This window comes from Panthera tigris, chromosome C2, assembly GCF_018350195.1.
Source record: "Panthera tigris isolate Pti1 chromosome C2, P.tigris_Pti1_mat1.1, whole genome shotgun sequence".
Taxonomy (NCBI): Eukaryota; Metazoa; Chordata; class Mammalia; order Carnivora; family Felidae; genus Panthera; species Panthera tigris.
The window spans coordinates 45,796,104-45,809,898 of NC_056668.1; the positions used below are offsets into that span (position 1 = coordinate 45,796,104).

Genomic DNA, 13,795 nt, shown 5'->3' on the forward strand with positions numbered 1-13,795 from the left:
TCACAGGCCCATTGCTGCACTTCTTTGTGAAGTAAATTCCTTGGTCAGAAGAAATACTTCTTCTGTATAGTATTCCATACCCATACTATGACATGGGTAAGGAATTCTGTTAAGTCCAAGACAACGGTTTTGGTAGAACCAAATTCATGGAGGTGGGCGGAATCTATATCTAGTAAATGTCTATTATAGTAAGAGCAAAACACTTCCTTTCTATGATTGAAACTGTCCAATGTAATCAACCTGCCACCAGGCAGCTGGCTGATCACTCTAGTAAACAGTGGTATATAAGAGACTCATGTTTTAGTTCCTGGTAGACTGAGCACTCAGCAATGGCTATCGTCAAGATGTCCTTAGTAAATGGAAGTCCATGATGTGTACACATGCATATCGTCCTTCCTTGCCATTGGGTCACTTTATTCATGAGCCCATTGGATGATAACAAAAAAATGTTTGAAGAAAAAAGCTGACTATTGTCCAAAATAGGTTATTCTATCCACTTTACTATTTAAATCTTTATCTGCTGAAGTCACCCTTTAATGATTGTTCTTATGAGACACAGATATCTTTATGTTTTTCACCCTTGCAGAGAGATCTGTTCACATACCTCTTCTACAAATTTCCTTAGTCATAGCTCATGAATTGGAATACAATCATACATCTGGACATTTGTCCTCCAAAGTGAACAACCAGGTGCACTGCATCATATTCTGCCACTTTCCATTCACCTCTGTACTTCAGGAATGTCTCAGAGAAGGGTTGTAGTGTTGTAGCTGTCCACTTTTGGATGATGTCTGCATTTTGTGCAGAATGATCTATAAACTAGGCCCCAATTTTGTTTCTTCCTCTGTCAACTGATCCTAGAGAATTCCCCATAGGTGCATCCTGGGAGAGAGGCTAGTGTAGCAGCCTACTGCTAGGCCACTTCTTCATGTAACTGCTGTTGCCTTCAGGGCCTGCTCTGGCCCCTACATATATGTATGTATATATATACATTCACAGGCTCATTCTATTGTGAGATGGAACTGGTATATACATATACGTATATATGTATATATATATATATATATACACACACACACATATATATACATATATATATATATATATATATATATATATACACACACACACACACACACACACACACACACACACGTATATACCAGTTCCATCTCACAATAGAATGAGCCTGTGAATGCCTAACTTAATGTCCTGGTGGATCAAAGAACATCCAGCTTGTAAGGGTGACTTTGGATGCATATTAAATTAGTGGCCCATAGTTAAGCATCCAGTCTAAACTAAGAGCCTATAGCAGGCCAACAGCTGTTTCTTAAAAGAAGAGTAGTTATCCACCAAGGATGGCAGGGCTTTGCCCCAAAATTCTAAGGGCCACACATGAGGCTCACTACAGAAGCCTACCAAAGGCTCCAAACAGCCTCCCTGCCTGATCTGCCACTTAAAGCACCATTGGATCTGCTGAATCACACGGCACAGCGACAGAGCAGCTTCTATAGCAACCAACACTTATGACAAAGATTTTTCCTGTTCTGAGCCTGCTCAAAACTAGCATTTTATCTGGTCACTTGGTAAATGGGCCAGTGTAGCACACCAAAATGAGAATTATACTCTGTCCCAAACCCACAGGGGCTCACTAGGTGTTGTGACTCCCCTTTGGTTGTAGGAGGGGACTTATGCAACAACTTCTCCTTCACCTTGGACGGGGTATGTCCACATGCCCTGTATCACTGGCTCCCTAGGAATTTCACTGAAATAGGCCTCTTAATTTTTGTCAGTTTCTTACCCTCTGTCATGCACCTGTCTTATCAAGAAGCATAGCATAGTTGCTACTTCTTGTTCACTGGGATTGAACATCATAATGTCATCTGTGCAATGAGCCAGTGTGACAGCTTATCAGACACAAACAATAGACACAAACAAGATAAAAAGATACCAAAAAAGGACACAAAAGATACTTTATATCATGTGTCATCAGGGAAATACATGTGAAAACCACAAAGGGATACCACAACCCACTTGTATAAATGACTAAAATTGAAAAAACAACTCTTACTGGAAGTAGCATTACAGATCTTCTGTACTCACAGATAGGCAGCAGAGTGAATTAAGAGATAATTATACAGAATTGAAGGAGTCAGTAAATGTAAGTCAAGCTTGCTTTATGTTAAAGCTGTTTTATTTTTCTCTATTTTGGCCTTCACAGGCCAAATTATAAGGAAGTGAGATAACTGATTAATTGGTCTGCCAAAAAAGATGCTGTCTGCTTTTCCTTATCTTACCAATCAAGTCTCATGTGTAGGTTGAACATTTTTTCCTCCTCTTCAAAGGTCAAGTAAAAATGTCACAAATAAGCAAATTAAATTTTATTTTTCTGAATGAAAGTTCACTGACAACATTGCTAATGCACAAAAGCAAACCTGAGTACGTTACCACCATGTTCAAGTAACTTCATGTCTTTTAAATTGGGGTAAAAACAAAGTCTCTGAACTAGCCTCTATGGGCATGTGTGATCCCACCCACGCTGGCCTTCCTTGCCTCATTTGGTTACTCCTAGCTTCTCCATTTGTAATGTGCCACGTTGTGCTTCTCCCATGACCTAGGCGCTCTGATAATCTAGGCCTTCCAATGATGAAGGCCTTGTGGATGACATATGTCCACAGGCAACAATAACCATGTTAGAAATGAAGACCCTTAGACCCCACTCAGACTTACTGGTACAGAATCTATATTTTAAAAGGTCTCCAGGAGATTCACAAGCATTAAAGCTTGAGAAGCACTGATCTATGGCACCTCTCACTGTGGTTCATCATCTTTGTTCTCCCTTTGACCTCCCCTGAACTTTGCCTAAGATTTCTGATCATACTTCATCTTAAAATGTGGAGTTAGGTGTAGGTCTGGGTTGTGAGCTGTAGATTGTTTGAGGAGGAACTTTCCTTGGGGTTGGCTCTTGAAAGGAATCTAGAACTTTGGCCTCAATAAAATCATGTATGCTTAGCTTAGAGAAAACCATATTAATCAAAGTACTCAGAGCATCAAAATATATAGACAAACTGAAGTTTGTGTAAACATGTCAGAAGTGTCATTTGTGGGAGACAGTAGTGTCATAAAGTGCAATTTCAACTGTTAAAACTAGAAATGTATACCATGACCTGATGTTTACGATTTTAGAGCCTGTATTCTACAGAACGTGTTGCCCTATGGGATACCTGTACTTTTCACACAAATTCAAATCTACAATGCTCAAAAGAGCACCTTACTTTTGTCCTGAGGGGAATCCTTGGGCACTGTTAGGGGAATTTTAGTTCTTCACGCCTTCCTTTTTTTGGCAAAAGCACATAGTTTTATGACAATTGGCCAACTCATATTCAAAACAAACTGGTATAAGCAACATTTTCCTGAGCTTGTGAAGCCTCCAAAGTGAATCAGTGTACAAAGAGTTGCTACCTATGTTATGGTCATTCCATTGCTACTATATTTTTATCTACTTTAGAAAGCCTAACAATTTGAAGCAATTTCCTCAAATTCTTATAAGATATGGGTAAGAGAGAAATGATTTCTATAATATTCGTTATTCTTTTCTATACAAAGTTGATATACTATTACATTTATAAAAATTTCACATTGGGTTTACAGGTGCCAAAAAGCCAGGTAAATAATGGAAAAAAATGTGTGTGTAAGTTGTATATTTTATTTTGATGGCCATAATCTAGATAAGCAAAATAACTGTGAGGCTGAATTACTCCCTTTAACAATGCTTTATTATCTCTTAACATAGCTATAATGACTTTATAAGATAAGTGTGGTGAACTAAAATGTGAAACAATTTAAACTGCATTTAAGTGTCAGGTCTTAATGATTCCTACATAAGAAATGGATCTGGTTATTCTGATTAAAAGCTCCATTTGTTTAAGTGATCACATTTTCTGATTAATACTTTTAAAGTCACTTGCATATTAACTCTATCCTTTCTCCCACTTCTGGCAATAATTTCATTGATTATTTTTTATATATGTAGCAGGAAATAGGCAGTAAGTGTCCCTTTGCAGCTCCAGCTTTTACGGCTTGATAAGTACCACACACAAGTTGAACTTCAGAATTTTCAATAATTTAATGATTTGAGATTACATGGAAATAGGCCCTTTCCAAATACATATGCATTCAACAATTGCAACCATTGGTTTTGGTTATCTATGTCACTTGTATTTCACTCTGGTTTTTGACTCAGTTTTATTGTGCTGAAAATAAATGGTGGAGAAAAAGTGCTCTCAAGTAAAACCAGCAGGATTTCTAGAAAAAATAAGTTCTAATTCCTGCAATAAAAATTAGAAAGCACTTTTAATATGAATAGAACTTTTAGACAGTGTTAGTATATATATGAATAGCACCAAGTTTATAAAGTTAAACTTAAAATCTCTTGCATACACATACTCCATAGGAAAATAAATTTGGAAATTTTAAGAGAAAAAGAAAAGATTGACATGCCGACAACTTTACATGAAAACCAAGCTTAAGATAAACTCTGACCCTCTCCTTTTTTGTTGTCCATTGCTTATCTCTGATATGTCCTTCCTCCTCCTTCTTTGTGGTCTTTCCCACACTGACCCATCCATCTATTATTCTCTACTTAATGCTTTTCTTCCATCTCCTGATCTCTTCACCAGCCAAAATTGCTCCTTCTCCTACTTTTACCTCCTTTCTCTTCTTAATGCCTTCCTCTCCATTTCTCTCTTTTGAAAACTTTTATTAAGACAATATCAGGGAAAAAATGTTCTATTTGTTCACCCACAGCATACATACAACAACTGTCCTCCACATTGTTGGGATGTTCAATTTAATTTCCCTGTTCACTGCTGTGCAATTTGTTTCCCATTCACTTTTCATTAGTCTCTGTCTTCCACTGCATCACATAATGGAAATTTTGCGCTAAAGCCACTAAAAATCTCTTAATTTCCATTCTCAATTATATCTGTTCACACCTTGTCCTAATACAGCATGTATTTTAGCAATTGGTACCATAACTTTCTTTGTCCTTCCTAAATATCTTCCTCTCTTTATGCTCATGACACACATCTGTCCTGTTTCCCTTCTCTTCTTGATCATTCTGCTCAGTATCCTTTCCTGGTCTCTCCCTGACTTTCCTCTGTCAGTCAGAGCAATTAGTTTCAACAAGAAATGATGTTTATGAATGGATTTTCTCTAACATAGAAATGCTAGGGAGATAGAAGGAATCAGAAGGAAAAAAAATGGGCAGCAACAGAAGAAGCAAGGCAGTCTGTCAGCAACAAAAATCGTGTGCCACCACTGGCTCCATGAGGGCTGTGTTCCCTTGCTATGTGGAAATGTCACTGCCAGGGTCATTGGTGTGAGTGCATGATGCGTTTGCTGGAGTCTTCATATTGTGCCTTGGCTGCCTTAGCAACTCAAATTCTCTTTTCCTTGTCCCTTTTCCCCCTCATTCCAAATTCCAAATCCAGTGTTGGTGGTTTTCAGTTGTCACATCCACATCTCATGTCCCCTCACTCTAGTTGTTAGGGGGACAGGAAAGTCCGTTGTAGCTCCTTTGGCTCCTAGGGTGGATCGTAAACTTTGCCTGCCACTAAGATTATGCAGCAGAAAGAGGATCAGATTGCTATCTAAAAATGATATATATCCTCTATAACCACCTTAATGTACTTTGTCAGTTTAGTTCCTCACCCTTCTCTTCACTTTGTGTATTCTCCAACGGATAGATGCATACATAGGTATGCCTTCAGCTACCCCAATGACTTTCAAGTCATTATTTGTAGTAGATTCATAGAACAAAGTATTTATTACCTCGCTATTCAGAGGACATTCTCTCTACACACTGGCAATGCATCCTAATTTCATGAATTTTTTAAAATTTGAGTATAGTTAACACACAATGTTACATTAGTTTCAGGTGTAAAACAGTAATTGGAAAAGTTTATACCTTGTGCTGTGTTCACCACAAGCATAGCTACCATCTGTCACCATACATTGCTATTACAATCATTGACTATATTCCTTATGCTGTGACTTATTCCCTGACTTATTCATTCCATACCTGGAAGCCCACTCACCCATTTTGCCCACTCCCCCACTCCTCTGGCAAACAAGTTGTTCTCTATATTTATAGGTCTTATTCTTCTCTTTGTTTATTCGTTATTTTAAACTCCAATATGAGTGAAATAATATGATATTTGTCTTTCTCAGTATGACTTATTTCACTTAGTGTAATAGTCTCTGGGTCCATTCCTGTTGTATCAAATGGCCTGATCTTATCCTATTTTTAGGACTGGTAATATTCCATTGTGAGTGTGTGTATAGATACATACATACATACATACATACATAGGTATAGATACAGATATGATATTAATATATACATATACATATATATCCATTGTGCATATCCATTGTGTGCATATGTGTGTGTGTGTGTGTGTGTGTGTGTGTGTGTGTGTGTATCATACCACATCTTGCTTATTCATTTGTCTATAGATGGACACTTAGGTTGCTTCCATATCTTGGCCATTCTAAATAATGAATGATGCAATAAACATAGTGGTGCATGTACCTTTTCAAATTAGTGTTTTCATTTTCTTTGGGTACACGAAATCTATTTAGTCACCTAATGACTCCTCTATTCTTCACTGACCACCCCTTCACCTCCAATATGTCACAGAAGTAGTGTTTCTACATTCTAAACTCTTTTCCATCTCTCTCTTCATCTTCCCCATCATTATCAATGTGATTCCACCCATGAACTAGCCATATCTTATGTATTTGAATCACTTGAGGAGCAAGTCTAAAATGCAGATTATTAGATTTCATTCTTGACTCACTAAATCTAATTCTAAAATAAAACTTCACGATCTATATTCTGCACAAAAAGTTGCTCAGAGAATTCCAATGTGTAAACTGGGTTGAGAACCAGTGGATAGCAGTAACATCTTCCTGACTAGTATTCCTGACCTCAATTTCTTCTCCCTACAGTCTATTTTCCACACTAGCATATATTCACTAAAAAAAGAATCTTACAATGCCACTCCCTTCTCTTACATTATCAGTGAATGGTTATTCAATGATGAATAATGTTCAAGGTCCTTCCTGGGCTATTCAATTCATTTTATATCCCAGGCTCTTCAAGCTTCTTTCCCTTCACCCAATATCCACATCCCAGATATAGACTTTGCTTTTCATATGCAATCCTATCCCATAAATTTAGCACATATGCGCAATGCCTTTCATTTTCCCAATTCTGTTAACCATGCCACATTTAAAAAATGTGAGTAACTGCGTTTATTTCCTAGTCCCCAAAACAGATTCCATCTATTACATAGGTAACACATAAAATTGAGAGGACATTATGATATGCATAATTGTATCTCAAATCTCCTCCCTATATTTTCACATATAAATTCTTACTGACATTTAAAAATCTTATTCCATTTCATTTCAGGCAACACCCAGTGAGGACATGGGAAAGGAAAATGCAACATTGCTGACAGAGTTAATTCTCACAGGACTCACATATGAACCACAGTGGCAAATCCCCCTATTCCTGGTGTTCTTGGTTATCTATCTTCTCACCATTGTGGGGAACCTTGGTCTGATTGCCCTCATATGGAATGAACCTCAGCTTCACATCCCCATGTACTTTTTCCTTGGAAGTTTGGCATTTGTGGATGCTTGGATATCATCCACAGTGACCCCCAAGATGCTGGTCAACTTCTTTGCCAAGAGTAAGATGATCTCTCTCTCTGAATGCATGGTACAATTTTTTTCCTTTGCAATCAGTGTAACCACAGAATGTTTTCTGCTGGCAACAATGGCTTATGATCGCTATGTGGCCATATGCAAACCATTACTTTACCCAGTGATTATGTCCAATACACTATGCATCCGGCTGTTAGTTTTGTCATTTTCAGGTGGCCTTCTTCATGCCATAATTCACAATGCTTTGTTATTCAGATTAACCTTCTGCAATTCCATCATAGTACATCACTTTTACTGTGACATTATGCCATTGTTTAAGATTTCTTGTACTGACCCTTCTATTAATTTTCTGATGGTATTTATTTTCTCTGGGTCAATACAAGTATTCACCATTTTGACTGTTCTTGTCTCTTACACACTAGTTCTTTTTACAATCTTAAAAAAGAAGTCTCTACAAGGCATACGGAAAGCTTTCTCTACTTGTGGAGCCCATCTTTTATCCGTATCTTTATACTATGGCCCCCTTCTCTTCATGTACGTGCGCCCTGGATCTGCACAGGCAGATGATCAAGATATGATGGACTCTCTATTTTACACTGTCATAATTCCTGTGTTAAATCCAATTATCTATAGCCTGAGAAATAAGAAAGTCATAGAGTCATTGAGTAAAATGTTAAAGAGAAATGCTTAGTACTCATACTAGTATCTGTCCTTCTTCCATTAAAATTACACAAAATTGTGCAGACTAGATGTTGCTATGTGTTGATTGGTGTTTAAAGTTTTTTGCAGTTATAATTGCCTTAGCATTCAAATGACTTAAGGTGAGAATACTAATGACCATCTAAATATGTGTGTATTTTATTCAAAATATAGAAAGAATTTTAATCAGGTATTCCTGTCATACTATAATAATTAAGAAAAAAAATATTTTGTATGTTTGTATGTTTTCAATGTGGCTTCAGAAATGCATTAAGCACTGTAATAGTGTAATTTCTCTGAAAATAATTTAAATATAATATCTTTGACAGTCATACAGCTGTGTAGCCCAAATTTTCATATCACATTTCACTCCATAGTGGAGTCAGTGTTGTGTTTGAGTGAACACAGGCAAAAAAGTATAATGAGTGATCCAATTTCAGTCTACCCTTCCTCTCTCACCACTAATTCCATATACAACCCTATTGAAACCACTGAGGCTCACACACTAAAACTACTCACATCTGCCTTTTGTCATAGTCTTATTACTTCTCATACATCCTGTTGATATCCTCTTATTTCCCAAACAATGCTGTCAGATTATTCTTCATAAGCAGAAGTCTGACTCAGTAATATGCCTCTTGAATAACTTTTCAAGGATGGTCATATCTACCAGTTTATGTGTATATATAGCATACATATATAGAACTCTATATATGCATATGTATATGTTTTATGTTCACATGTATATACAAATGACATGATATACAGTTGGTATATAAACATGTATACCTCTCTCTATATATTATTCTGCATTTGTGACCATGGCAGTATTTGAGGTACTTCCCAATAAAATCTTGATTTGATTCTGAAGTCTCTTTCCTCACAATTCTATTGAACTTCTAAGTTACTAAAAGCCTTCCGTATACTTCCTCCTAATATATGTTTTTGTTCATATGGTCTCTCTACAGAGAATCCTTCCTCAAGTGTGCCCATGTTCATATACAATTGAAATGGTGTCCTTTCTTCAAGGTCATTCTTAATATTACAGTTCCTTGGTGCATTTCCAGATTACATCCAAGAAGACAGAAATGCTCACTTGTTTGAAACAATGCATATTTTATTTATTCTTTTAGGCCACCAATGTAATTACTTATTTTTTATAAGATCTTTTATTTTATTTATTTATTTTTATTTTTTTACAGTTTTATTTTAATCAGCCAGTGCACATCATTAAACTGCACTCCTTAATCTTCATCACCTATGTCCCCCATCCCCCAATACCCCCTCCTCTGGAAACCATCCGTTTGTTCTTTATAGTTAAGAGTCTGTTTCTTGGTTTGTACCTCTTACTCTTTTTTTTCCCCCCTTTGCTTGTTTGTTTTGTTTCTTAAATTCCACATATGAGTGAAATCATATGGTATTTGTCTTCCTCTGATTGATTTATTTCTCTTAGCATAATACTCTCTAGCTCCATCCATCTCACTGAAAAGCAAGATTTCATTCTTATTTATGGCTGAATCATATTCCACTGTGTGTAATATATGTATTATATATATTATATATTACATATTACATATATATATATATATTATGTGTACACTACAACTTCTTTATCCATTTATCAGTCAATAGACACTTGCGCTGCTTCCATATGTTGGTTATTGTAAATAATGTTGCTATAAACATAGGGGTGCATGTGTCCCTTTGAATTAGTGTTTTTGTATTCTTTGGGTAAATACCCAGTAGTGCAATTGATGGATCATAGGGGATTTCTATTTTAACTTTTTGAGAATCCTCCATACTGTTTTTCACAGTGGCTACACCAGTTTGCATTGCTCCCAACAGTGTAAGAGTTACTTTTTCTCCACATCCTCAGCAACACCTATTGTTTCCTGTGTTTTTTATGTTAGCCATTCTGACAGGAGTGAGGTGGTATCTCATTGTGGTTTTGATATGCATTTCCTTTATGATAGTGGTGATGAGCATCTGTATGTATGGAGAAATGGTTGTTCACATCTTCTCATATTTTAATCAGATTATTTGTTTTGGGGGTGTTGAGTTGTGCAAGTTCATTATATATTTTGGATACTAATCCTTTATCAGATATATCATTTGCAAATAATCTTCTCCCATTCCACAGACTGCCTTTTAGTTTTGTTGACTGTTTTCTCTGCTATGCAGAAGATTTTCATTTTGATGTAGTCTCTATAGTTTATTCTTGCTTTTGTTTCCTTGCCTCTGGGGACATATCTAGAAAAAAGTTGGTATGGCCAGTGTCTGCCTGTGTTTTCTTCTAGGAATTTTATGGTTTCAGGTCTCACATTTAGGTCTTTCATCCATTTTGAATTTATTTTTATGTATGGTATACGAAAGTGATCCAGTTTCATTCTTTTGCATGTTGCTTTCCAGTTTCTCAACTTCATCTGTTGAAGAGACTGTCTTTTTCCCATTGCATATTATTGCCTCCTTTGTTGAAGATTAATTGACCATGTAATTGTGGTTTTTATTTATTTTTTGAGAGAGAGAGAGAGAGAGAGAGAGAGAGAGAGAGGTAGAGAAAGAGAAATATTACACCTGCAAACAGGGGAGAGGCAGAGGGAAAGGGAGAGAGAGAATCTAAAGCAGGTTCCACAGCCAGCGCAGAGCCCGACGGTGCGGAGCTCAATCTCATGATGGTGAGATCATGGCCTGAGCCAAAATCAAGAGTCAGATGCTTAACCAACTGAGCTACCATGCACCCCTAATTGTGGTTTTATTTCTAGATTTTCTATTCTGTTCCATTGATTTTCTATTCTGTTCCATTTTTGTATCATACTGTTTTGATGACTACAGCTTTGTAATATAACTTGAAGGCCAGAACTGTGATGCCTCCAGCTTTGCTTTTCTTTTTCAAAATTGCTCTGGCTATCCAGGGTCTTTTGTGGTTCCATACAAATTTTAGAATTGTTTCTTCTAGTTCTGTGAGAAATGTTGTTGGTATTTTGATGGTGATTGCATTAAATGTGTAGATTACTTTGGGTAGCATAGACAATGGAATATCTTTCCATTTCTTTGTGTCTTCTTCAATGTCTTTCATCAGTGTTTTATAGTTTTCAGACTATATATATATATATATATATACGTATATATATATATATATTTTCATCTCTTTGCCTAAATTTATTCCTAGGTAGGTTATTCTGGGTGCAGTTGTAAATGGGATTATTTTCTCAATTTCTTTCTGCTGCTTCATTATTGGTATATAGAAATGAAACATATTTCTTTACACTGATTTTGTATCCTGCAACTTTACTAAATTTATCAGTTCTAGCAGGTTTTTGGTGGAGTCTTTTGGATTTCCTATATGTAGAATAATGTCATCTATAAATAGTGAATTTTTTACTTCTTACCAACTTGGATGCCTTTTATTTTGTTGTTATTGTTTGATTGCATGGCTAGGACTTTCAGTACTATGTTTAATAAAAATGGTGAGAGTGGACATCCTTTTCTTATTCCTGACCATAGAGGAAAAGCTCTCAGGTTTTACCACTGAGGATGATGTTAGCGGTGGGATTTTCATAGATGTCCTTTATTATGTTGAGGCATGTTCCCTCTAAACTTACTTTGTTGAGGGTTTTTATCATGAATGGATATTGCAGTTTGTCAAATTCTTTTCTATGTCTATTGAATGAACATATAATTCTTAACCTTTTCCTTATTAGATGCGATGTATCACATTGATTGATTCGGGAATATTGAACAATCCTTTCAAACCAGGATTAAATGTCACTTGATCGTGGTGAATGACTTTGTTAATGTATTGTTTTACTTGGTTTGCTAGTATTTTATTGAGGATTTTTAACATCTATGTTCATCAGTTAGAGATATTGGCCTGTAGTTCTCTCTCTCTCTCTCTCTCTCTCTTTTTTTTTTTTTTTTTTTTGTGGTGTCTTTATCTGGTTTTGGTATCAGGGTAATGCTGGCCTCATAGATCATGTAGAACACTGACACTTATTTCAATTTGAGGTGTCTCTCTTTTTTTGACTGAATGTTAACATTCCTCTGAATGGTATTGATAAATGGTTCAGAAGAGAAATTAAATGGAATAAAGGAGTAATATTTGTTCATGGTGATCAATTCAAATCAATTTATTCAATTCATAGAATGACTTTAGAAGTATTCCTTCATTTTCTATATTTTGGTACAGTTTGAGAAGAATAGGTATTAACTCTTTATGTCTGGTAGAATTCGCATGTAAAGCTCTCTGGTCCTGGACTTTTGTTTGTTGGAAGTGTTTTGATTACTGATTCAATTTCATTAATGATAATCAGTCTGTTCAACTTTTCTAGTTCTTCCTACTTCAGTTTTGGTAGGTTATATGCCTCCAGGAATCTATCCATTTCCTCTAGGTTGTCCAATTTGTTGGCATATAATTTTTCATAATATCTCTTATAATTGTATTTCTGTGGTGTTTCTTATTCTTCTCTCTCATTTGTGATTCATTTATTTTGGCCCTTTCTGTTTTTTTCTTGATAAGTCTGGCTAGAGATTTATCAATTTTATTGCTTTTTCAAAGAACCAGCTCTTGGTTTCATTAATCTGTTCTGCTAGGTGTTTTTTGTTTGTTCATTTTGTTTCTATATCATTTATTTATCTTCTAATCTTTATTATTTCTTTCCTTCTGCTGGTTTTTAATTTTATCTTTTGTTGTATTTTTTAGCACCTGTAGGTGTAAGATTAGGTGGTTTATTTGAGATTTTTCTTGCTTCTTGAAGTAGGTCTGTATTGCTATAAACTCTCTTAGAATGGATTTGCTGCATTCCAAAGGTTTTGAATGGTTGTGTTTTCATTTTCATTTGCTTCCATGTACTTTATAATTTATTTATTTCCTGGTTAACCCAGTCATTGTTTAGTAGCATGTTATTTAACCTCCATGTATTTGTGGTATTTCCAGATTTTTTCTTGTGGTTGACTTCTACTTTCATAGCATTGTGGTTAGAAAAGACACATAGTATGATATCAATTTTTTTAATTATTGAGGCTTATTTTGTGGCCTAATATGTGAGTCTGTAAAATGTTCCATGTGCACTTAAAAGAATGCGTATTCTGGGGCACCTGGATGGCTCAGTTGGTTGAGCATCTGACTTGGTTTTGGCTCAGTCATTGTCTCATGGTTAGTGGGATCAAGCTCTATGTTGAGCTCTGTGCTGACAGCATGGAGCCTGCTTTGGATTCACTCTCTCCCTCTGCCTTTCTCCTGCTTGCTCTCTCTCTCAAAATAAATCAAGAAACTGAAATAAAAGAAAAGAATGTGTATTGTGCTGCTTTAGGATGGAATGTTCTGAATATATCTGTTAAGTCCATGTGGTCCAGTGTGTTG

The 13,795-nt window shown here is 36.0% G+C and overlaps 1 protein-coding gene across 1 annotated transcript; it reads left to right on the plus strand.

The window, feature by feature from the left end:
- Positions 1–7,480: 7,480 nt before the first annotated feature.
- Positions 7,481–8,428, plus strand: LOC102967751 (olfactory receptor 5H2). The gene has a single exon (XM_007095987.2). It carries the CDS (start codon positions 7,499–7,501, stop codon positions 8,426–8,428), a length of 930 nt encoding a protein of 309 aa, XP_007096049.1. The 5' UTR covers positions 7,481–7,498.
- Positions 8,429–13,795: the final 5,367 nt, after the last annotated feature.